A 24133-nucleotide genomic window follows, 5' to 3' on the forward strand; every position below is an offset into this window, starting at 1 on the left:
AACCACAAATTCTAAGAAATACCATTGTGATCATATATTTTTTTTGTTGAGTGCCAATAAATTAATATATCATCAATAATCAGACCGTACAAGCTAATTCTCGCCAACTGTACGCGATAAATTACTTTTTATCGTATCTGGCCGATATGAAGAGCCGCCGCCAAAGGCGGCAGTTTGCATGAGAGAGAAAAAAAGAAGCGCGCATTTCAAACGTCACCGTTCCGCCACCCGACTTTATCACCCGCCCTATCACTTCCGCTCAAAATAAATCTGGGCCGTCCACGTGTCAAACTATCTCACTTCTCATAAATTTCATCCTTCCCAGTGTTTGAAACTTGAAGTTTCTGCAGAGACTTCTATCGATTCTCATCTCTCAAATCTAATCAAGAATGATGGAAGCTTCTAGCAGTGGCGGCTCTAATGCTAATAATAGCAGTTTTTTTAACCCTTGGGTTCTTCGTTTCCAGAAAATGGGACTTGAACTCTGAAGTGTCCTCTGTGGTATATTTTCGCTTGGCTCCTGTTTCACTCTACTTGTTAGTAATTGACATTTTTTTTTCGTCTAACAATTGTTTTATTGTCGTCTTTTTGATGTAATAACAGCTTGAACTTCTTTGATGAACCTGTGTTGCTTCCTTGCACTCACCTGTTTTGCAAGTATGCTTCCCATTTCGTTGTTTTTCATTCATTTTTCTTATTTTTGCGATTTGCAAGTTCTAAATACGTTATTGACTTTGTTGTAGGGGTTGCATGTCATTTGCTGCCTAGATTGGATCAGTGTGCCCTCTCTGAAAATCAGGATTTGTCGATCGAGGTAGATTTTCCACTAGTCTTAGGCTTCTTGTAATCTTTCGTAAGATTTCTGGTATTTGTTGTTGTTATTGTTTTTTTTTTCCTTTTTTTGAGCAGCGAGGTCTTGAATTATCCCTGATTCTTCATCCTTTATGATTACCCTGTTTCATCTCGACTTTTCTGAATATCTGATTTATTTACAAACAGGGTCATATTCAATACTTGAACATCGCCTTTCTTGATTGATTAGATTACGGGTGATTGTTCGATTTTGTATATGTATATATATATATCTCGAGGGATGTTCGTGATGCCTTTGTCGTATGCTACATTATGCAGACATGAGGCCTGCTCCTTTCATGGACAAGATGGTGTCAATCTACAGGAGCCTTGATGCCACATTCTCTACATATATGTCTAAACTAGTCTCATCTGGTACACATTACAAAACTTTTTTTTTTTCGAAAATGAAACTTGAAAGCTACAATTCTAAAGAAAAGGAAGATAACAAGTGCGAAAAAAATCATTATTGTCATATAGTGCATTAATATCACAATTCACATGTTTTAAAATTTGCTTCCTATTTGTAGTATGCTGGGAACAATTTACTTACCGAGAATAAAGAAAGACCAGTTGCAACTTTAAGATAATTTTCAACACGTAGTCTTAGTTCTTACCTCATTTATGTCTTCTGCATCTCATGGTCTGAAGATCATCCATCTTTTAAACTGCCCTAAGTGTCTAATTAACTACAGTAGACGCTGGGGCAGCTGTGGACGAATCATGTTTTGGTCAGTCTATGCGTTACTCTTCCAGCAACTGCAAGGGGTTTGAGGGGTGCGCATGCCTGTTGATTGTAAATGTGAGAATCTTGACATTGAGGGTAGAAAGGGTAGTGGGCGGCATGAAGATTGTAGGATGCCACCTGTGAGTCAGGCAGACCAGTTATCAGCCGGAAGCCCACCACCCTTTGGTGCTGGCAAGGTGTCAGATGACAGTAGTGAAGAGTACCGTGGTCGTGTAAGATTTGATATTTCTCCCTAGTTCCTCCTCCTCCCCTGTCTTTTTCCTGGTCATTTTCCCAGCTTTTGTTGCAAATGTAGGAAGTGCATGCTGGCTTCTAGCATCATTATAAGCTTCTAAACTATCCGTAGCTCTGAAGTGCCATCTTATTGTCGTATAGTGATAATTGCCTCTATATCATGTAGGTGCACATAATTCTGTGTTGTACATATATTTCTGAATTTAGCAATTGATAGTCTAGCCGAGAGGTGGTGTGATTGCCATACAATATCTTAGCGAAGGGTCTTTTCATCCATTTTCTGATAACTTGAAATTTGGAGTGTTTAGGGGTAAAAGCTTGCATGAAAGAAAGGCGTCCTTTGAACGAGGAAGCTTATGAAATTTCTCTTGACAACTATGGGTGCATTGATGGTCCCAAATCTGGCAGGCTGAGGGTTTTAAGCAATGTAAGTTGACTCATTGGATGCATGAAGAGTAATGGTATTGAAATCCTTACTGTCATTGTTACATTAGTAGAGTACAATTTTGTTGGGGGAGCGTGAGAGCATATATTTAAGGTTTCATTATGATTTCATTTATTGGTTAGGGTGCTGTAGTCAATTGCATCTTCTGTTCCGTACTCGTCGTGGTTCAATTGGTGATTTATGACCCGATTATTTCCCATTCCATTTCTACAGGCACCCAAGCTCTTCTTCATTGGCTTGAGTTTCTATTTTACTGGTGATTTTCCATCGGCTTATGAGGAGGATCTTCAAGATTTGGTTATAGCTGCGGGAGGTACCATATTAGAGAAGGACGAATTCCCAGCACCTAGTTGTAATGACCAGACTGCACCAAAGGTGCTGGTTGTATACAATCTCGATTCTCCTGGAGGATGCAAAGTGGGGGAGGAGGTTTCTCGATTAAATGAGGCAGAGGGAATAGCTGCAAAGGTTGGAGCCCAAGTCATTGGTCATACATGGCTTGTGGAATCCATTGCAGCGGGTAACTTGCAACCTTCTGTCAGCTGCTAACCTTGATTTCAATCTATATTTTGTGCTGATTCAAGGCTTAGTTATTTATTTAAATGATTAATCTAATCCTATTCGTGAAGTTGGCCCTTGTACAATACAAACTGAAGCTAATCTGAATAGTTAAATCTACATTTCCTAGGCTCTCTGTAGTGGGCTCCCAACTTCATTGGATGGCACAAGAAAAATATGCTTATCCTACAAATAAGAAGCACATCTACCGCAAGTCTCTACTTAATCATTAGACTGCAGATGATTTATATGTAATACTACTGAATCTTCAATATCGCTGCCTCCCTTCTGATGTATGTGGCTTTGTCTAGATAGCAAAAGGCAATAAAAATTACATGGATTTCTTTGATCGTATAGAAAAAAGTTCTGATAATAGCATTGGAGAAGCCCAATAGAAGCTTTTGCTGGACACTTTCCATGAAATATCTAAAATAACCTTGCTATACCTAAAGTATTATCAGGTTGGTCGGATTTTTGAGGCCTGATGAGGAGCAGCTTCCGTTGTTATCAATGCCACGATAAATTCTTGTTTGGATTCTGCACAATCAGCGTTATAAACATACAACTTTGCAGCTACCAGAAAGAAGATAAAGTTGATGAAGCCCAAGATGGCCAATAATGCGTAATAATGGTCTAGATGAGAGACGTTTAGATTGTCCAAAACCCAATTGCTGTGGTTTTTTTTGGTTATATCAGCCACGGTCTTCAGTAAAAAACTACTCAGAAAATGTCCAATTCCCAAGCTGGTGGTGAAGTAGGAGGTGCCAAGGCTTTTCATGCCTTCTGGTGCTTGGTCATAGAAGAACTCAAGCTTTGCCACTTCTGCAAAGGCATCTGCTATTCCTGTCAAGGCAAATTGAGGAAGAAGAATGAAAATGGAGAGTGGAACCTGGTCTTCTTTGCGAAAAATCTTGTTTTCTCTAACGGTTTTCAGTCTCATCCTTTCAGTAATACATGCTGCGACCATGATAGTAATTTGCAACACTAGTCCAACACCCATCCTTTGGAGCAATGTGATCCCTCTAGGGTTTTTGGTGAATCGACGAGCAAATGGAACGAAGAAACAGTCATAGATGACAATGCTGATCAGCATAAAGATTGTTACAAAAACTGCAAGGCTTGCTGCAGGAATTTCAAAATGGGGACCCAAGCTTCTGTCAAGGGTGGCGCCTTGTTTCACAAATAGTGTACCCACTTGTGAAACTAGTGCACTTGGAATGAATGTCGCTGCCAGAATGGGTATCATTTTAATCATTTGCTTTGTTTCTTCAACTTGAGTAACAGTGCATGGTGTCCTTGCTGAGCTCGTCTCACCCTGAACGGCTGCTTTGTCTAGGAATCTGCAGGTAATGGAGTTCTTCTAATCAAGAAATGAGGTTGACCATAATCAGCTTGGAAAGTTGTATTTACATTTAGTTCGATAGAATTACCTTAATGAATGAGTATGATCAATCCTATATTTTTTTGAATTAGTGTAATCTTCCAAATTAAGCTCATGAAGCTCCTTTGTATCATCAGGAATTGGCAGTTTCCGGTTCCCCACAGCAGCCACAATCACCTTAGCTATCCTGCTGAAAGGGCTCCCTGAAGGCAATTTGTGCCTATAAAATGGAGTGCCAATCAGAAATACAAGCACAGAGATTGAAAACCCGATAGTTGGAATCCCATATCCAAGGCCCCAACCTACGGTGTCTTGGATGTAAACCAAGAAAGTGTTTGAGAACAGAGTGCCAAAGAAAATGCTGAACATCCACCAATTGAAAAAGGAGAGCTTTTGTGTTCTTTCCTTGGGTTCAAAATCATCAAACTGGTCAGCTCCCATTGTCGAAATGTTGGGTTTGGTTCCACCAGTTCCAATTGCGACTATGTACAATGCACAGAAGAAAATGCCTACTTGGAGAGGCGAGGCTTGTTTGTCACAATGACCTTCTTTGGCCTCATCGCCGCATGATGGTGGTCTCAGGGCTGGCAATGAAACTGACAAGGTTAGCAGGACCATTCCCTGTATGACACAAGTTGGATGAGTCTAACATGTAAGTACCGACTCAAATTCCCTCCTCCATACGTTTATTTCTCTCTTTGAACTTATTCTACTGCTTCTAATGTTTCATCGAAACCAAAAGACAACTCAATGGAGATGAGTTTAGATACCATTAAAATATAGCTCATTCATAGAATGTTTGAATCTTACAATGAGGTAAATTGCAGAAGATGCGACAAAGGTCCAGTATCGACCGAGATAAGCGTCAGCAATGTAGGCACCTATAATTGGTGTCATCCACACAGTTCCAATCCAGTTGGTGACATTATTGGCAGATGTCACAATGTCTTGATGAAGTTTGTCGGTCATATACACCACCAAGTTTGTTGCAATCCCATAGTATGCCATCCTCTCAAACACCTCGAACACTACATGAAACAAACATGTGAATATTAACCACTTCTTTCTCAACCCAAGAACTCAAAGAACAAAACCTGATATGGGTTTCTGAATAAGGTAGTTTCTAAATGTTATTGCCTTTTGTGAAGTTATTCTCTTGATTCCCATGATATGGAACCAAGGACTTATTAATCTTAGTTCTTTAAGAAACCAACTCTTTCTTCTTTGATGCTCCTATGAAGGATATCTTCATGCCAAATATTGAAAGACTGAACTCATTACTTGTATTTTTGAAAGGAGAGATTGCAGGTGTGCAGGCTACCAGTTAGGCAAAGAAAAAAAAAAAAAAAAAAAAAAAAGAGGAAAGCTTGTTGAAGATTACCAACAATGAAGGAACAGGCTCTCCATCTCCCAGTCTTTGATCTTAAAATAGGATCACCTTTGAGACTCACGGTTCCATCTTGTGTATAATCATCTCTTCCGTCTGCGGAGCCTTTCTCTTCCACCTGTGCCATTATAGTTAACAGACAGAGGAGAAAATGAACTTTCTACTGGCAAATCGTTGAAATTCATGTGAGTTCTATTAGCTTTTTATATAGATAAAATAAAATACCCACAAACACACAAAATAAAAATAAAAATAAATAGTAGGAAAATCACCACCACAGACGTATTTATTGGGAAATTAAATAATATTACGGCAAAGTATGTAAAGTTAGCTAGGGATGCAGGCTTATGGTTCAGAAACTTTAGGTTCATGCCATTTAGGATTGAAAGTTTTAAGTTTTCGTAGTCTAAATTAGAAATTGCTTTGCAGATTTACAATTTTAGTCTAAAAGGTGGATTCAATAGGTAAGCTTTTGTAGTTAGTAGGATCATGAATCCTAAAGTATTAGCAAGCAAGTCCATTATATTAAACGAAACCATGGCTTAGCCAACCAAGTCATATTTGTTTAAGAATTTTTTTCATTGTTTTGTACAATTTGATATGCCCGTAGCTACTCATTGGGTGCTTGTTTCTCTCCAGTGTGAAATTGCTGACATGATATCAACTTCAACATTATGTGTGCTTCTCTTTTTCAGTCACTTTCACTGTTTGACTCGCTCATTATTTTTTAGATGTTTACGATTTGAAGGAAAATGTAATTAATATGAAAGAACCGTTCCAAGCAATGCATAGCACAAGCTTTTCCTGCTTGTTGGTATCTTGAAATCGGCAGAAGATGCTGATTTGAGATTAGCATGTTGTCTTTCATGAACTCTATTTTACCAACTTTTACCATCATATTATGTTCCTTTTTTACTTTTCTTTTTCTTAGTTTAATATGTATGAAACTTTCTAAAATGATTAATGACAGTAGAAAATAAGGATTAAAGGACTTTCTACTCTTCCAAAAAAAAAAAAAATATATTAAAAGAGTATTTTTGTAAAATTTGTTCGTCACGAGAAGGAAATGGCAAACTGCCAATTTGAAGCAAAGAAATGCTTTCTAATTGCAGTTTTACTCTTCAACCAATCCTTAATTGTTTCTTGTCATGCCTGGAAGGGTTAGGTTCTTTTTGTTTGTCCAACTGCATCAACACACAAGGATTGTACCAAGTTTAGTTAAACAATAAATTGCCTAAATTTAGGCAAAGAGATGAAAAGGGTATGCTCTGCAAGCTACAAGTCTCAGCTCTCGAGGTCCCATCGAATAGAAAAAGGATTGATATGGACAGTGCTTACAGACAAAAACAAAAGTCATCAAGACAAGATTAACTTTGTGAATTTCACCCAATGGAATCAGAGAAGCATAGAAAGCACCAATGGGCTTAACGGGTTCTTTGCAGATATGATTATTAAAACCAAAAATCTGATTTTGAGATATACTCGAGAATGGGTTTTAGCCATTTAAATTCAAGAACCTATTGAAGGAAGGCCAGACAAAGTTTACTAATTGTGGTGTATATTCAATATTGGCAGAAAAGTTGGACTACATCAGTATTAATTTTTTTTTTTTTTTTTTTTTTTTTTTTTGTAGCTAAAAAAGACACAAAAAAGAAAAAAAAAAAACTTTTTTACTCCCAGTTATCAAAATTTTAATGCTAATCTAGGAAGTTACTTGCATACGAGAATGCAATTGCAATGTAGCTGTCACAATTTATCAGATTAATGCTAGACTTTGATTCACATCTATCGAGTTTTAGAATTCCTGAAAATAATAGATTGAATCTATTCATCACACAAGTATTAAAAAAAGAGATGTAAACTCCCATTCGGGATTTTTTAAGTTTGCATTATTGTATGTTCATGTATTCTAGTTAAGCTATAACTATGAGATATAGTTGGACATAAATATGTACAGTAAAAAGTTCGTCCACATTATTCACCTGGCAGGTTTTATGGATAAATTGCTTTGGGATGTAACTTTCAATGGTCAAGGTAAATTTAATGAAGTTTAAATTAGAAATATCAAGCAACAAAAACGAAGAAAAACAAAATCAAATCTATAAATTTCCTATACAAAATAAAGGGATGCTCGCAATCCAATCATAACATTAATTGCCCATCAGATATAAGCCAAAGACTTCGTGAAATTCAGAACAGAAGCCTCTGAGCTCACATCAGATGCACATGAAGTTAATATATAACCAACGAAGTTTCTTAGGGGGTCTATGGGAGTCCATCCAAAGGCCAAAAGTCAGACTCAGCATGAGAATAAACTCCTATTCAAAAACATTGGCCAGTGTTAAACAATATGGAAGGATATCTACTCAACAAAGGTAATTTTTAAACAACGATTGCAACACTGAGAAGCAGTTAAATCATATAAACAAAACTAAAAGAATTGTCAAGTGGAGAAGTAAATCGCACACTAACAAAACTTCTATGTTATATTATTGTGATTTGTTATTGATCCTATGTGTAGGACAGAGAAGAAGTTGGTTATCTTGATCAAGAGATATCAAAGTTACCACATTAGGTTCTACAAAGCCAAATGGAACTAACTACCTGATTAATCTATGCAGTTATACCAAAAATTGAAGAAAAAAAGGCATGAAAGATAAATTAGAGAACCCAAGTATCAAAGAAATACCTAATTATGACTATAAGAATATCAAGGTGACATACCACAACAGAGATGGGCTGTGGAAGGATAGCAAACCTTGGTCCTTCGCTGCTGTCAGCAGCTCCAAAACTCCACCTGAAATTCCTGTGGATGCCAAAATCCCATTTAATATTGTGCTAACCTCAGTATGAAACTCAAAACTTATCCTTTTCCTCATGCAAAAACACCAGATCGAAATAGTTCTCCCCCTCTAGAAGATCAAGAAATATGATGTTTACGTGGTTTTCAAAATGTAGAAATAAACCAAGTTGTAAAGTTCCTCCATAACAGGAAGAACCTGATAGCACCTCCTATCTCTGTCTTAAATGCCATATGAAAGCCACATCTAGCAAGGCCGTCTGCAGAAGCCTAGTATTTAGCAAACACTCAATGCATAAAAGAGATAGAGCTACATAATGCCAAAATTACCATGAAAAACAATAAACTTGACATACAATAACAATATATAGAATATCCTCATAACCACCCACCGTCAACATAAAGAAAAGTAAATAGATAATATTCTAGCTTCTACACTAGATTAAGAAAAAAAAAACACAAAAGAAGTGTATAATGCTCACAACAACAAGCAGCCTCAAGATAACAAGCCTAATAAATATTAGTACTGCTAAAAGCAATGGACATATTCAACTACAGAATTACTACTGCCTGATAGCAATGAGAATGAAGAGATTCGATCATTCTCAGGATCTGTTACTATCCAGCATTATGTCTTGCACGTGGAAAAGGATGGCATGTGCAAATATTTGGCAACTAGGCTTAACCATGCCTAGACTGAGTGCCACCATAACCACCACCGTAACCACCAGGAGTCTGTGAAGCATCGGATCTCCAGCCACCACTAGAGTAACCTGAATTTCCATTAGTGTCATCATATCCACTCCCCATGTACCCACCACTCGTGCCATGTGGCTCTCCACTTTGACCGCTACCAACATTGCTATTTGGAGCACCTGTAGCTCGTCCTCCAGAGGTTCCATAGCCGCCATAAGGACCATCATTTCCACCATAATAACCTTGATTCGCATATCCAGAAGCTCCACTAGGAGATTGGCCCCTTGGGGCAGAAGGAGGTACACCAGTACCCGAGGCACTCCAAGGAGCTGCAGCCCCAAAGCCTGGACTAGCGCCATAGCCGGGACCACCATATCCTGGAGCTTGGTTGGTCCAAGAACTTTTCATCGCCCCATGTGCTCCACTTAGATAACCAGCATTGACTGCAGTTGGATTTCCAAATGGTACAGCTGGACCACCAAATCCAGCACTAGCGCCACCATACATACCAACACCATAACTACCATAACTTCCATAAGGAACACCACTGTTTGGTCCTCCATAACCATAACTTGAAACACCATATCCAGAATATGGTGGGAAACCACCAGCAGTAGACTGTGCTTGCATATATCTATTGCCATCTGATCTACCATCGAAGTTGTTAGCGTTAGCGCCAGAAGAACCATAATTTTGATAGCCTCCACGGCCACCACTTCCTGGATTTGCATCCTTAGGAAGTGCCCGTTTCACCTCTACAAGTTTACCATTCAGTTCATGAAAGCTCTTACAAAGTACTCTATCAACTGCATCTTCATTGTCAAATGTTATGAAACCAAATCCACGAGGTCTCTGAGTATTTTGGTCATACATAATCACTACATCAGTTACTTGGCCATAATTTTCAAAATACTGCCGGAACCCATCTTCTGTTAGTGCCGAAGGTAGACCGCCAACAAATATTTTTTTGGTCTTAAAATATCCACTACCTCCAGAGCTTCTGCCGGAGTTATAGCTCCCACTTCTTGAGGAAGTTTGCTGTTCCTCTCTTGATAAAGCCCTTTTTGCCTCCACCTGTGTCAACAAAGCACAACTAGAATTGCTGAAAACACTCACCGGAAAGCAAATAAAATAAATATTTATCAGTTATCATAATGAGCATATAATATGTTGCAAGATTTTCAAAAGCATTTTAAAATAATCAATGGGTCAAGTTGATATATTTTGATTCCCTCACTGTCCTTGTATCCCAGACATAAATCCCCTTGCACGCAGTGCAATGCAAACAGACTAACAGAACTTTTGTTAATTAAACCTGCCAACACAATCATAATGGTATGCCACAATATATTATTTACCAGGAAGGCATGTGCTAATCAACTTCTCAAGCATATAGGTTCCCTTACAAAGTAGTGGTACACTCTCTTTTGATCTAAAAAACAAGAAGGCGATGTCTAGTACAGGGTGAGGTATTACCACATGAGAGTTCAATATCAGCCGAGGATGCTGTTTATGTGTTCCGGTATCAAACGAATGATAACGATAGAACAAACGTTTCAATCCGCTACTAAAAGTACTCATGAAACTGCCCGTCTAGAACCCTTAGAATACGTATACAAATGGACGGAGATAACTACAAAATTGAGAAGGTTACCCATAAAAAAAATGATCCACATTACACAATTCCAACTTCCCTTGCAGTTGAGATAGGAAGAGGGGATAGAGACGAAATAACCCAAACAATAACTATTCTGGCCGTTTCTTACTGTTTAGGACCACTTTGATGCCAGGATCAATAACAGTAAACCAATTATGAGCTGATGAAATACAAGTGAGAGACTGAGAGTGAGTCTTACTACAGCGCCACTGTAAATAATGAGCTCCTAAATTAAAGGCAATTTGACGGTTTAGTCCCACAAGAATATGGTCCTCGAAACCCCCATTATGAGAACAACAAAAAGAAAAACCGTCGAGAAAAAACATAACCTAATAAAGCAACGAAGTAATGCAGATATAAATTACAGAAGAAGAAGGCAAAACCTGGCGGCCATCGATTGTGTGCTTATCCTGAAGCACCTGATCAAGAACTGAAGGATCAGAGAAAACGACAAACCCAAAGCCTCGAGGACGGCCAGTGGTCTTGTCGCGCATAATAACGGCCTGGATAACTTCGCCAAATTGGGCGAAATGGCCTCTGAGCGTCTCCTCGGAAGTGTCCCAAGCTATTCCTCCGATGAAAAGCTTCCCCTCGTCGGAGTCCATGTCTCTGATTACTGAAAAGGTACCGGAATTTGGGGCTGCTTCGTGTTTGCCAATGAGTTGGAGTTACACTCAGCTCCTAGAGATCGAAAAAAGGGAGAGAGAAAAAAAATAAAGAGAGAGAGAAATGGAGGGAAGAGAATGAGCGCGCGAGTACGAGGAGGGAAATTGGGGTTAGGGTTCCGCGAATACGATTTTGATTCATTAATTTTATATATATATTTAATAAATATTTGAATTCATTATAGGTCTCATGACTCCCTGAGGTCGAGAGTTCGAATCTTATCCCATTTTTAGACTATTATTATTATTTTTATTAAAATACCATCGTTTCCATGGTTATAGTTTCAATAATTTTTAAAACCAATCTCCATTGGCATGATGCTTATTTTTATCAAGCTTCAATGTACCATATTAAAATAATATTTAAATATCATTTTCTCTTTAATTATCAAAATATCGATCACTTTCATATTTAAACATTGTTTTCTCCACGTCACAAAAAAAAAAATAAAAAAAATATATAATAGCTCATAGAAGTTAGACATTCAAACTTCTATCTTTTAAGTGTCCGTTTTTTTAATAGCCTTGATATTTAAAGAAAAATATTTTTTAATTTAAAAAATATTTTTCACTCACTTAATTCGTCGATATGGGTCAAATTTGTTCTATATAGTAAAAAAAAAAAATTGAAATTCAGTAATCGAATTATCCATCTAAAGTACTTCAAAATTTGAATTATTATTATAGTAACTTTGTTTTTAAAAAAATATTTCTATATTAACTTTAACGACATCAAGGGGAAGGGACCCACGTCACAAAATATTATTTTATTTTATTTTATTTTATTTTCCACTTTCTTTTCGATGACCATTTACAGGTTGTGATCATGATGGGTTCCGAGTCCTGACAGTCACTTGATTCGTTTGCTCGTTTCCCCCATAAGTTGAATTTAAAAAAAGAAGAAATCCTCTCGACCGTTTCACCCTGCCCCACTTGCCCTCCTTTCCTTTACTACCAATTCGAAGCATTCACTCTGTCTCTTTCTCTCATCTTCATCGGATTCTCTAATCTTCGTCGGATTCTCCCTCTACCTTACTCTGTATATCCAACCATGAAAACCCATTAGAGGGATCGGCCTTTCAGTGTCATCGGAGCATTTATCTCAGTCGGAGAGTCTTCCATTTTTGTTTTATCAACAATGGGGTGCTTCATTGCTTGTTTTCGCTCTTCAGATGACGTGAAGCGCAGGGAACAAAGGCGACGCAAGGTTTTGCCACGAATCCAAGTAAGCCATCTTCTAGTTTTCTCGAGCTCATGAGGGTTTTTTTTTTTTGCAACTTTTGTTTGATTTAATTGAAAGTGGTTGAAGAGTATCAGAGAAATAGGCCGACGGTAATCTCTCTATTGTGTTGATTTAGATTTCTACATGTTCATGGAATCTGTATTGATCTCGATTTCGTTGCTTTTAGTTATTTAAGTCCATTGGTTATAGTAAGAACTTGTTTGCTTTCTAGGAGTTTTCTTTGACGAACTAAACAGAGCTATAAGAACTGAGATCCCATTTTAAATTTTACTGTAGGCTAATGCTATCTCCAAGCCCGTTCAGACCTCACCATCCGCCGTAGACAATGCTTCTGATAGATCTACTAGTCCGATTCTGAAAGCTCGGTGAGCAACGAACAAGAAATTACCCCCTCCCTGTTTTTCTTTGAACACAAGCCGTTTCTTGTCGTGTTTTTTAGGTTCTGATTCCAAGTTTATGGGTTCCTTGTGTAGGGACAGGCCCGAGGAGCTGCAACTAAGCCCGACTACTAGGAAAAGAGTAACGTTTGATTCTAATGTAAAGACATATGAGCTTGATCATGTTGAAGCTGAAGCTGAAGCTGATGTCTTACTTGAAAAGGAAGGGTACAAGGAGGAGAAGGAACTAACTGGAATATCCCAATGCAAATCTCGCTCCGAAGATGGCTCCACTGTTTCGAGTGTTTCGTCGTACCCTCCCAATCATAGGTACCAGAATTATAGGGAGAGTGATGATGATGATGATGAATTGGATTATGCTGATAGTGATCTTGATCATGATCATGTTGACGATGATGATGATGATGGTGATGAGAACGATGATATTGAGGATGAAGAGTATGACCATTTCTCTGATGATGAAAGTGGGAGCAGTTCTGCTCAAGTGTTTGCTGATGAGGTCGATAGCTGTTTGTCTGTATGTGGGTGTCCTGGAAAGGCTGAGCCTCAAATAGGGGCGAGACGGACTGCTCGAGATAGGAATGCCTGTGTTCATTCTGTGTTGAAGCCTGTGGAAAATATCTCACAGTGGAAGGCAGTTAAAGTTAGGGATAAACATCGGTCGAATCCTCCTTCCCACAAAGAGAATTTGGCACTAAATGGAGCTCCTAGGAGTTCTTTTGGGACAGAGCCAAGTTTCAAAGAATCATCATTTGGTTGCAAATCAAAAACTTGCCAACCTAAGAACTCAGATCAAGGCATAGCCGTTGATGCCAGCCTTTCAAACTGGTTGAGTTCTTCAGTTACAACACCCCCAAGCAAGACTAGCACAGGCATTTTAGGTCTTGCAACACCAGAGTCACAAGGGTCAAACTCACCTAAAAACCAGGAAGATAGACCAATTTTGGGAGCCTTAACTATGGAGGAGCTCCGACAGTTCTCACCTCCTCCAAGGAGATCACCAAATAGAAGTCCCAATGAGATGCCAATCATTGGGACGGTCGGCACATACTGGAGTCACTCCAGCTCTGTTGAGGATTCTGGACCAGCCTCTTTCAAAAGAGAGTCAAATATCAGCGGTAACTACAGAGAAATGCGTGTGAAGTAAGACTGGCACTGAATTCTGATTGATGTTGTGGAAGGAAGAAACCAGTTTGTTTGGAGTGAGTGTGTCATAGATGTTGATAAATGAGGTATGAGTTTGAATAAACGAGTGCAAGCTTGCCAACTTGATCAACACCATTGTATGATAGACATGTTTGGGAGAGTTGTATTGGTGTGTTTGAATTGATTTATTTGTTGTAATACTCTTTTGTTCCATAGAGGTAATTCATTCGTTTGCTTATTGTTTTTCTTCATCTACATTCCTTTCCAATTGTCTTTTCTATATGAGATCCATTGATTAAAATTTCGAACTCTAATAAGGTAATGGGTAATCTGCATCAGTACTTTCTGTAAGTCGCATGTAAAGCAAAAAACTTACTTAGATTATTAGAGATAGATTTTTTTTTTTTTTGTTGAATTACACAAATGTTGACAGCAATTTCTAACAGAGAACCTTTGCTGTTGCATATTGAAATCACACAGCACTAAAGTTGCTACTGAGTGTACAATCTCTGTGTACAAGAGAATGATGTAACCAAAACTTGGATTTCAGTCTTTGCTAATAAACTAGAATGTGAGACCATTTATATCTAATATGCCTAAGTGATACTCAAAGCCAAAACCAGGTACCTACCCTTTCCCGCAACCTACACTGGCATTTTCAAGATTCAGTAATGACTTTGGACAATACAAAAGAAGACAGACCTGAAACAGCACAGCCTAATTCTCTGTCCTTTGGCGCTTTGATAGCTGGGAGCTAGATTTTGAAACGTCTGGCTCGGTATTTTCGGGGACTTTTCTATGCTGAGCTTCTGGCTTCCCGCCTTCTTCGTTAGTAACATTTTCGGATATTGTGTCAGCTTCAGATGGATCAGTGCGGGCTGTGCAAATTTCCACCTGGGAAGTTTCCAGCTCTGTTTTGGCAGAGAAATCATCAACCGTATCTGAAAATGGAGACTCATCCAATGTGGATGCTTTCAGGTTATTGCCTGACTTGCATTGTTTTTCAAACATCATTTGAAGGTACTTCCCTTGTTCTTCTATTCTTAACTGTAAATTTCGTTGGATCTGTCAAACAGCGAACAAGAAAGGAATTACCTCACAATAGTTAAATACTAAATGGAGGGATGGGGCGTCGTAAAAATATGGGACTAATGCGTTATGATCACATGAAATCAGACCACAAACACACACACACACCATCTACCAGAATTCATCGAACACAGACTGGTCTGATAAAGGACTAACCTGTTCTTAAGCTCTCCATCAATCCAGGCACTTGTGTGTTATCCACATTATTACCAGACCAGCAAAAGAATAAAAATATACCATTCTTTCACAATTTATGAAGCATAGGAGTATTCTATGGTTGCCTAAAGCAAATTATCATAAAAGGGAGGCTCCAACAAGCACTTTCTGCTATCAAAATTAAACCATCTCACTTATAATTTGTAATGGCCTAAGCCCTCCGCTAGCAAATATTGTCCTCTTTGGACTTTCCGTTTTGGGCTTCCGTTCAAGATTTTTAAAACGCGTATGTTAGGGAGAGATTTTCACACCCTTATAAGGAATGCTTCGTTGGGATCGAATTCCATGATTGCCTAAAGCACATTTTCATAAAGGACAGGCTCCAACTAGCAATTTCTGCCATCTAAATTAAAGCATCTCTCTTATAATTTGTTGATATTTTCTTTCATAACCCGAAGTCCCATGACCTTCCCATCATACTTCATAACTGTAGAGACTAAATCAGATTCCACTACATCATCATCAATAAAAGGGCATTTTAACAAAAGGGCATTTTAACATCATCAATAAAAGGTTATAACGAACATGTGAGTTCTTGTGGCTAAATTCAAGGTAGTTTATCAGAATTATCACTATGCCAATCCTTGGGGCACGCTTTCAAGGAGAGGATTTAACTCAATTGATCAGCAGAATCTGTTCAAAGTAACAAATACATACCTCGAGTTGCTCATGTAACTTTTTCTGAACTTCCATCTGCAGACGTAGAGCCTCTGTGATATCAATACTCCTGCTATGCAAAGCCAGATCAATACTAGGAAACCCATCTTATACTTGGGAAAAACTGGTTGTTCACAAGAAGAATGTAAACATGGAGGACCCCAGTAAAATAATTCCTAAACAAATGTACCCTAAAAGTATTCCCATGTGAACGGTAAATCCGCTAGTTTAACAAATAGTGTAAGGGGAATATTGATCCTTTTTGGCATTCTGAGAGAAGGTGAATAATTGGAAAAGAAAAACCAAAGAACAATGGAATAAAAAAGTCCAACTAAATATGCCTAGAAATCTCAACCCTCTTGAATGAACTCATAAAGCAAGAAATGCATAGACAAGTCAACAAAATCTGCCTAGACATCACAGCCATCATGAATGAGCTAATAAAGCAATAAATGAGTAAATAAGTCCAATCAAATATGCCTAGAAATCTCAGTCATCTTGAACAAACAAGTCCAACTACAAATGCCTAGAATCTCAAACTGATAATGCCACCAGCCTTTAAACCATGCTTGAACATATTAAACTGCATACACTTAAATTTTCCAAAAATAAAACCCAAAAAATTGACTAACGTTTTCAAATCGAGGGATGAAATATCCTCAAGCGAGGTGGTACTTTTCTCCATTGACCCTGCAGTGAAAATTCATTCAATTTTTAAATCCAGAGTATCAAACAAAATCAAATCATATGCGTCATCTTGATCTAACTATTGAACTTAAATACAGGGGTAAAACTTTGCATGCATTACAAAGTGCAGAACGTAAGTCAGATATCATAAGTATTTTCTATACCTTTTGATGATTCTGGTTGGTATCTAGCCGTCCTATATTTCTGCAAGCAAGAAGCCATATAGCCAATTATAAGTATAGAATACTGGAATGTTCAGACATGAATAGTTGCTTATTACCCAAAAAATGTTTGGACATATGCACACAGTGCAGAACGGGTGGGCTAATGTAGACTACTGATGTCTGAACCTTGTTTTTTTTTTTTTTTTTTTTTTTATTATTATTATTATTATTATTATAACTCGTTCATGTAGAAGTAAATATACCTGCAAGTGGCTCTTCACATGATAGATTGTCAAACCCTCCACTTGCATAAGCTTTAGAACACCTTTTGGAGTAGCTCCTGACAGATGAAATAGTAAAGCCATTTAGACATAATAACCATTATCAAGACAGGACGTGAAGCAGGCGGGCAATACACACTTTCACTGCCACCAAGTTTGTTTACAGCCTCTACAAATGCATCATGAAGTTCTGGTGTCCATCGCATTCGTGGCTTGGAGGGAGCTCCATTTGAAGAGGGAGTTGAGGTAGCAATCATAGAAATTTCCCCAGAAGAAGGAAGCTGATTTTGAATTTGAGACTGCTGCACTTGCATTTTTATCACTGGTTTAGATGCTTGGTACGCTATCTGCGGAATCAACAAGACCAAAACAATTATAAGTCCCTCTTAGAAGTATTAAGCCTGTCAAATGGACAAAAATATGCATAGTATTGTGAAAGAACTCCAACCTTTGGTTCCAAATCTGCAACATTGGCATCCACTAGAAGGTCACTCCAATTAGAAGTCAATGAATCATCAGTTATTAGTCTATCTGTCCAATCCTGCCAATCATTTTCTTTACTGAATTCATCTGAAACCATAAGAGAGCTGCAACTATTGTTTTCTACGTGACTATTGCCAACAGGGTTATTTTCAGGAGCTTCCAGAAAATCTGGCAGTGCATCCGTACACCAGGAATTGACATTTTCACCAGTAGGATGGTTTGTTGATGAAAAGAGTTCTGAATGAGAATGTAAGAGTGCACCATTAGCTGATGTATCGGAAATGAACGGTGCAACTGATTGGTTTTCATAAAACGAAACGGATGAGTAGTGAAGATCTGTTGAAAACCCTGGAGAAGATGAAAATATATTGCCAACTACTCCACTGCTAGAGTGTAAATGGTTGGAATGAACAAGTGGCCTTGATACCAGTTCTCGTTCCATTGAAACCTGTTGAGAATCTGGCAACTTAGGATATACCTCCTCCAAACAAGTAGGCAGTAGGACTCTTAATGGTTTAGATATATCTTCCTTTACCTCTGCACTACTATGCTGCCTTGCACTTGAACTTGCAATGGATGAGACAAGACTCGCCTCAATTTTCATCCTTAAATCAAAGGAAGGAACAAATTTCATCTATTTGCGGCAATAGTTTAAGCACCACGTGGCAATCCATCATATTGTAGCACATAACTGGTCCTTAATTTACTTCAGTAGTCACAGCTTACTCCAAGTCCAACATCTAGAAATGGACAGTGGGGGAGGGGGTGGAATCATCAATTTTGACAAAAGTAGAAACAATTTCAGAGAAAAATAAATTACATTTCGGAAGAAAAAGAAAAGGCTTCTTCTCAATGAACTAAAGCATATACATGTTATCGCAAATAAAAAGAGATTTCACCAGCAAGATGACACAAGACCCATCAATCACCAAAGTTTAGATGATTGAATTTGGAGCTAATTTCCCAGAACCTAACAATTTGATACTGACAGAAGCAAAAACTTTTTTTTAACAATAATTCAGGCTGAGGGGAGATGAATCGTAAAACCCTTCCCAATATACTCATACAATTCCGTTTTCTGAGCGTCTACTCAACTCGAAAAACTATAGATGCAATTGTAAGTGATCATCTTTACCATCAGCTGACATCATATAAACGCTACATCAAAGCACTTGCAATTATTATGATCATAATTTATTTTTCAAATCAAATTTCTATAACTTCAACTGCACCATCACAAACCAGCCAAATTAACAAGAATTTCAAAGTAAACAAGTCGAATATCAAAACCTGGAGACTAATTATTCCAAGAAATACAGTTTATATAGCAGCTGAGAAACCGACTTCAACAACACATTGTTGAAACGGAGAGAAGAACATACAATTGAACTTACGCAATAGCAAAACATCAAATTCTGAAGCAGCCAAGTGGATGAATCCCAAAACGAGTTCACAATCGGCCTCAAATGGAAAAAAGATTACACACACACACAAAAAAAAAGAAAAAAAAAAGTGATAAACCTAACTAATCGAATGGATAACGTGCAAATTCTTACCCAAAAGCCGAATAGAAAGCGTCTGGAAGGTAGAAGAAGAAGAAAAAAAGGAGGAACCCCGCGAAGAAAAAGACTCGGAATAGAATCCGAAAAACCACAAATGATACGGCGCTGAGAAATCGGAGGATGTAGCTCTTGGGTCACAGGCGGGTGATTTAAATATGTCACCGGCACAGCCGATGAAAGCCGGATGAGGTGACGGCCGTGATGGTTCCGCTTTGTCGTCATTGCACTCTGAAACGTACGGAGCTAAATTGTTGTACGCGCCAAAAATGGCGCGTAATCCCACACGTTCAGTTTTGGCCAATGGTTTGTACAAGTGAACGTTTTTTATTAGTAATGAATTAAACAGTTGATAGGCTGCGAGTGGGAGTATTCTCAATGTTGTCATTTTTCTGCTCTTTGTCCCAGTGGCCAATACGACTCGTTGAAAAATAAAAAAAAAGGTTTTTTCTTTTAGGTTTTTGTCGAATGAGCATGCCCACTTTTTTAAATTATAATTTATTCCTCAATTTTTTATAATTATAATTATTTAATTACAAAATAAACAATTTTGGCTACCACAATTATTCTACTAAAATATTATAGTCACTCCCTATTTTAAGAGATAATATTAATTAATTGAGTTAGGTTTGATTTAATTAGTCAATTTTAACGTAACTCAACTGATATCAATGATTTGAATCTCTTCACTTAATATTATTAAGTTTTAAATTAAAAAATTGCCAACTTTAATTTTGAAGATTGAATTGTCTATTAATTTGTAATCATATTTGAAATAATAATATGATATGTTTATTAATTAATATGACATAATATTTTTTATGAGCTTAATATTTATACAATTTGTAATTAAACCACCCATTTTTTATTTATTAAATTGTGTTTGACGTGTAATGTAAATGGGAGATGGATTTGTGAAGAACAAAATAATATATTCCATTATACCGTCTTTCATAATGATATTCTCGTTATTTTTCAAACAAATATTGATATTGATATTCTCATACTTTCAAAGATTATAAAGTACAGAGGCAATTTTATATCAAATTTTGAACCCAAACATTTACGATGCACTTCAATAGAATCTTAATAGAATCTTTTACGACAAGTTTAGCAATGAATTTGGAAACAAAGAATCTAATTAATATCAATACCAAAAAAAAAAAAAAAATCAAAGCTGATAGTTTTGGAAAAGAAAATAATTAAATATCAAAACAAGATATTTTGAAGCAAATAAAAACAAAAACCTAAATTTGAGGTAACAATTATAATTTTTTTTTTTTTTTAAAAAAAAAAAAAAAAAAAAAGAGCATATGGAATCAGCATCCACTATGAACAATTGATTTTTAATTTTTTAATTTTTTAAAATAATTTTGAGGTTGAAGGATATTGTGAAGAAATTGGAACATGAAGCAGATTCCATATATCAAATTTTGCAGAATAAGAGACAGATTCTTTTAATATAAAGATGTTTCCCTTTGCCAAATTCCATTTGTTCAAGTTCTTCATAAAAGTTCATTGTGTTAAATAATTTAATTATTTATTTTCCTTTTAAAAAGCCAAGTGTCACCATAGTGTTGCAATTATTAGATATAAATTAATTAGCTACAATATTTTGATCTTACTTTTCCATTTAATAATATAACACCAACCCAACTTTTTAATTAGACTTCACTTTCCTAAACTATTTCAGATGCGAACATAATCTTACGTTACTCCAAAAAGTTAATAAGATATCGTGTTTTTATAAATAATTTTATTAAAGAAGAATTTTCGTTGGTATCACTTTAAAAAAATTAAAAGACGCCAAATTAAAAAAATATAATAACGAAATAAACTTTATATGATAAAAATATATAAAATATAGTATTTAATATGTCACATAAGACATGAAAAAAATAGATAAATATTGAGATTAAGCCACGTAGTACATGGAATTGGGGAGTTTGAATCTTCTATCAGCAGCGGGAAGGCCTTCAAAGCTGCTCCATTGGTCACCAACAATGCCCCAAATGTGGTAGCCTTCATCAACAAGCCTTTGCCTTGCTTTTATTTTGTATTTTTGCACTTCTTTTCCTTCATCTTCAAGACCCCTGTTCATCGTCGCCAAAAATTTAAATAAATTAGAGTTAAATTACCATTTTAACCTTTAAACTTTTATTTAATTTCGTATCTTAAAAAAAATCTTATGACTTATTTGATATTTTTTAATATTTATATATTTATTGGACGCGTAATTAAAAATTTAATGTTTTATGAGACCGTGCAATTCTATTTTAGCTCTAAATTTTTTTTTTTTTTTGAAAATTTAGAAATATTAATATTTAATCTTTTTAAATTTAATAACCAGATTGGAATCTTTAACTTGGTCAAAAATATATATTAATTACTATTGAACTATACTCGTTTTAGCTAATATCGGTTCATTTAATATTCAAGTTGACTCGTGGTCAACACCTTTTCGAAAAAGTTTCTCTTTTAAAGCATAATTTACGATAGGAGAGAAAAGAGAGAGACCTCAAAGTGAGAGCAGACCATCCATGGAATCCAACTTGGATGAGATTATCAACCGTTGGAGATCTAAGATCTTCGCCTCTTGAAGATATCAAAAAGATTTTAATCCCTTTGTCTCTTATAAGATTGAAGAGCTTCAATGTATGCTCAAGAGCTGGTGCCTTGCTGCTTTTCATCCACTCTTCTACGTCTGTTTCATTTAACTTTTCTCCTCTGTTTTACATGTTATCGTAAGTTACGCATAAATTTCACGAGAAAAACTACAAGTTTCATTAGATAACACTCTTTGTGCTTCAAAATTGAAGTTTTTCTTACGACCCAGTTCTTAATTTTTAAACAAAAACGCTATCAAACATGATCATATATTACTTTAGGCATCAACTCTATAGAGCTTTTGAACGTGCAATATTAGTGGCATTGTCGAAGTGACTCACCCGAAACCGTGTTTCTTGTAGAAAGGAATGTTGGACAAAAGGGTATCATCAACATCAAAGATCCAAGCATCAGTGCCATCACCTTCAAGGCTGCAACAAGTGCTGAGATAAAGCTTGACCTCTTCAATTGCCCTCTCAGAATCAGCAGTGTATTGGGAAGATGTCATGTACTTCTTGATATGGCTAATGCATTCTTGAGGCACAACTTCAAAGCCTTTAACATTGTTTAGCTCAACATTAACCCTCCAACTTTCACAATAGATTTTCAAGCTATCACCCAAATCCAAATGGCTGTTTTTTGGCCTCAAAATGTTCCAATCTCCACTAGCAAATGGTGCCAAAAGGGGTGAGAGAAGAAGCCAAAATGGCACAAGATTTGCCATTGCCAAAGTGGATGGGATTGTGGGGGAAGGGTTATTGGAGGGCTTTCTTCAAGAGAGAATGGAAATAAGAGCCTGTGGGGTAAAGTGGAGTCAAGGAAATTTATGGGAGAAGGATAATGAGAGCTAATTATAACCATGTGTACAAAGAGGCTATTGGGTGTGCTTGACAACTGGATTTGGCCCCATTTCTATGCTTGATTGAAGGGCTGCTTGTGAAATGGCCATTAAAATTCGAACCCAAAAAATAGACTTCCAATCCACCCTCCTCCTTAGGAGTCCAACGTTCTCACTAGCACACCGTACGGTGTTTTTGTAATTGTCCAAAACCCACCGTTAACAGATATTGTCTGCTTTGATCCGTTATGTATCTCAGTCACGATTTTTAAAATATGTCTGTTAGGGAGAAGTTTCCGCACCGTTATAAGCAATGTTTCGTTTCCCTCTCCAACCGACGTGGAATCTCACATGAGCGGGATGATTCACATACCACTGGTCACTTATTAAAAAATATATATATATCTTAACCAACATGCCTAATTATTTTATACGTTATTGGGTGCTTTTAATGCTAGAAATATAGTGGAGCCAAGTATTATTAGAAAAACCCAAAATATAAAGACTATAAATGCAATTAAATCCCTTAATCAAAGGGTGAGTAGGGGCCTCATACTCGACATTATTATTACAGATGAGGATACAAAATAGATAAGTTTTAGTCTAAGGGTCAGTAGGGCCATCAAACTAGACATTATTATTACAAGTAGAGAGAGAATTCAAACATATGATTCTTTCCATCGATGATACAATATTTTAACCGATTGAACTATACCACATGAACGACGGGGCGGCAATATTGTGCACCAATGAATTGATACAAATAAAGTAAAAGACATTTAAATGGTAATTGAGAAATTTTGTAGGTAAGATTGAAGTTGAAGACAAACAAGTAATCTGTGCACTTTTTGACTTAAGATTTGCAAGGAAACAAAAGGTAGAAAAAGTTCACTACAAGCTTTGAAAGGAATCTTTCTTAGTCTATTCTGTGGCCCACCAAAAGGAATAAAGACAAAAGATGGTGGACACAAAAGCAAGGGGCCAACATTTATCCACTAATTTTACCCTAATCACTTGTGACGTCCCATATGGTTGGGAGTAGAACAAACCACCATTTATAAGAGTGTAGAAATCGTCTCCTAGCAGACGCGTTTTAAAGCCTTAAAGGGAAGCCCGAAAGAAAAAACCCAAAGAAGACAATATCTGCTAGTGATGGATCTGGACCGTTACATCACTAACGTATACTAAAAAATAAAAACATCAAAGTGGTATGGTTTTGGGAGAATTAAAATTCTTCTACCCTGAAACTTTATCAATTTTCTTTAACTTTAAATTTAAATACTTTGATTATAAAAACTATTTTGCAATATAATTTTACAACCTTATAAACACCCTCCTCAAG

The 24133-nt window shown here is 36.9% G+C and overlaps 5 protein-coding genes, 1 long non-coding RNA gene and 1 pseudogene across 12 annotated transcripts; 3 read left to right on the top strand and 4 right to left on the bottom strand.

Moving 5' to 3' along the window:
* Positions 1 to 332: 332 nt before the first annotated feature.
* LOC111794952 (uncharacterized) lies at positions 333 to 2966 on the top strand (annotated as a pseudogene). The gene is made up of 8 exons (XR_015421091.1): positions 333 to 501; positions 604 to 657; positions 744 to 814; positions 1132 to 1227; positions 1551 to 1812; positions 2001 to 2019; positions 2143 to 2261; positions 2493 to 2966. The product of XR_015421091.1 is annotated as an uncharacterized LOC111794952 (transcript).
* Positions 2967 to 3157: 191 nt separating this feature from the next.
* On the bottom strand, positions 3158 to 5736 carry LOC111794821 (protein NRT1/ PTR FAMILY 5.2). Its single transcript, XM_023676977.2, has 4 exons — positions 5600 to 5736; positions 5029 to 5246; positions 4268 to 4839; positions 3158 to 4177 (listed from the first exon to the last, which is right to left on the bottom strand). The coding sequence occupies exons 1-4, from the start codon at positions 5730 to 5732 to the stop codon at positions 3295 to 3297; spliced, it is 1806 nt and encodes a 601-aa protein (XP_023532745.2). The 5' UTR covers positions 5733 to 5736; the 3' UTR covers positions 3158 to 3294.
* On the top strand, positions 4043 to 6503 carry LOC111794823 (uncharacterized). Of its 2 annotated transcripts, XR_002815138.2 has the most exons (5): positions 4043 to 4183; positions 4356 to 4870; positions 5046 to 5334; positions 5515 to 5790; positions 6337 to 6503. It is a non-coding gene; the product is annotated as an uncharacterized LOC111794823 (long non-coding RNA). The 2 variants fall into 2 exon arrangements; XR_015421116.1 differs by lacking the exon at positions 6337 to 6503 and having other exon boundaries at positions 5527 to 5785.
* Positions 6504 to 8731: 2228 nt separating this feature from the next.
* LOC111794822 (heterogeneous nuclear ribonucleoprotein 1) lies at positions 8732 to 11553 on the bottom strand. Its single transcript, XM_023676978.2, has 2 exons — positions 11142 to 11553; positions 8732 to 10175 (listed from the first exon to the last, which is right to left on the bottom strand). Exons 1-2 carry the CDS (start codon positions 11361 to 11363, stop codon positions 9087 to 9089), a joined length of 1311 nt encoding a protein of 436 aa, XP_023532746.1. The 5' UTR covers positions 11364 to 11553; the 3' UTR covers positions 8732 to 9086.
* A 758-nt stretch (positions 11554 to 12311) lies between these two features.
* Positions 12312 to 14461, top strand: LOC111794825 (uncharacterized). 2 transcript variants are annotated; one of them, XM_087123982.1, is made up of 3 exons: positions 12312 to 12648; positions 12943 to 13031; positions 13146 to 14461. In XM_087123982.1, the coding sequence occupies exons 1-3, from the start codon at positions 12562 to 12564 to the stop codon at positions 14209 to 14211; spliced, it is 1242 nt and encodes a 413-aa protein (XP_086980108.1). In that variant the 5' UTR covers positions 12312 to 12561; the 3' UTR covers positions 14212 to 14461. The 2 variants fall into 2 exon arrangements, with proteins under 2 accessions (XP_086980108.1, XP_023532752.2); XM_023676984.2 differs by having other exon boundaries at positions 12315 to 12648; positions 13140 to 14461.
* Positions 14462 to 14569: 108 nt separating this feature from the next.
* On the bottom strand, positions 14570 to 19532 carry LOC111794824 (protein PHOSPHATE STARVATION RESPONSE 1). 4 transcript variants are annotated; one of them, XM_023676983.2, is made up of 9 exons: positions 19344 to 19532; positions 18323 to 18527; positions 17753 to 18235; positions 17444 to 17651; positions 17287 to 17363; positions 17024 to 17063; positions 16805 to 16862; positions 16173 to 16242; positions 14570 to 15275 (listed from the first exon to the last, which is right to left on the bottom strand). In XM_023676983.2, the coding sequence occupies exons 2-9, from the start codon at positions 18419 to 18421 to the stop codon at positions 14928 to 14930; spliced, it is 1383 nt and encodes a 460-aa protein (XP_023532751.1). In that variant the 5' UTR covers positions 18422 to 18527; positions 19344 to 19532; the 3' UTR covers positions 14570 to 14927. The 4 variants fall into 4 exon arrangements, with proteins under 4 accessions (XP_023532751.1, XP_023532747.1, XP_023532748.1 ...); XM_023676979.2 differs by having other exon boundaries at positions 17753 to 18527; XM_023676980.2 differs by lacking the exon at positions 19344 to 19532 and adding an exon at positions 19182 to 19332 and having other exon boundaries at positions 17753 to 18527.
* A 1625-nt stretch (positions 19533 to 21157) lies between these two features.
* Positions 21158 to 22779, bottom strand: LOC111794826 (acid phosphatase 1). Its single transcript, XM_023676985.2, has 3 exons — positions 22295 to 22779; positions 21864 to 22073; positions 21158 to 21439 (listed from the first exon to the last, which is right to left on the bottom strand). The coding sequence occupies exons 1-3, from the start codon at positions 22675 to 22677 to the stop codon at positions 21262 to 21264; spliced, it is 771 nt and encodes a 256-aa protein (XP_023532753.2). The 5' UTR covers positions 22678 to 22779; the 3' UTR covers positions 21158 to 21261.
* Between the last annotated feature and the right edge of the window lie 1354 nt (positions 22780 to 24133).

This window comes from Cucurbita pepo, chromosome 5, assembly GCF_057944985.1.
Source record: "Cucurbita pepo subsp. pepo isolate OVF chromosome 5, ASM5794498v1, whole genome shotgun sequence".
NCBI lineage: Eukaryota > Viridiplantae > Streptophyta > Magnoliopsida > Cucurbitales > Cucurbitaceae > Cucurbita > Cucurbita pepo.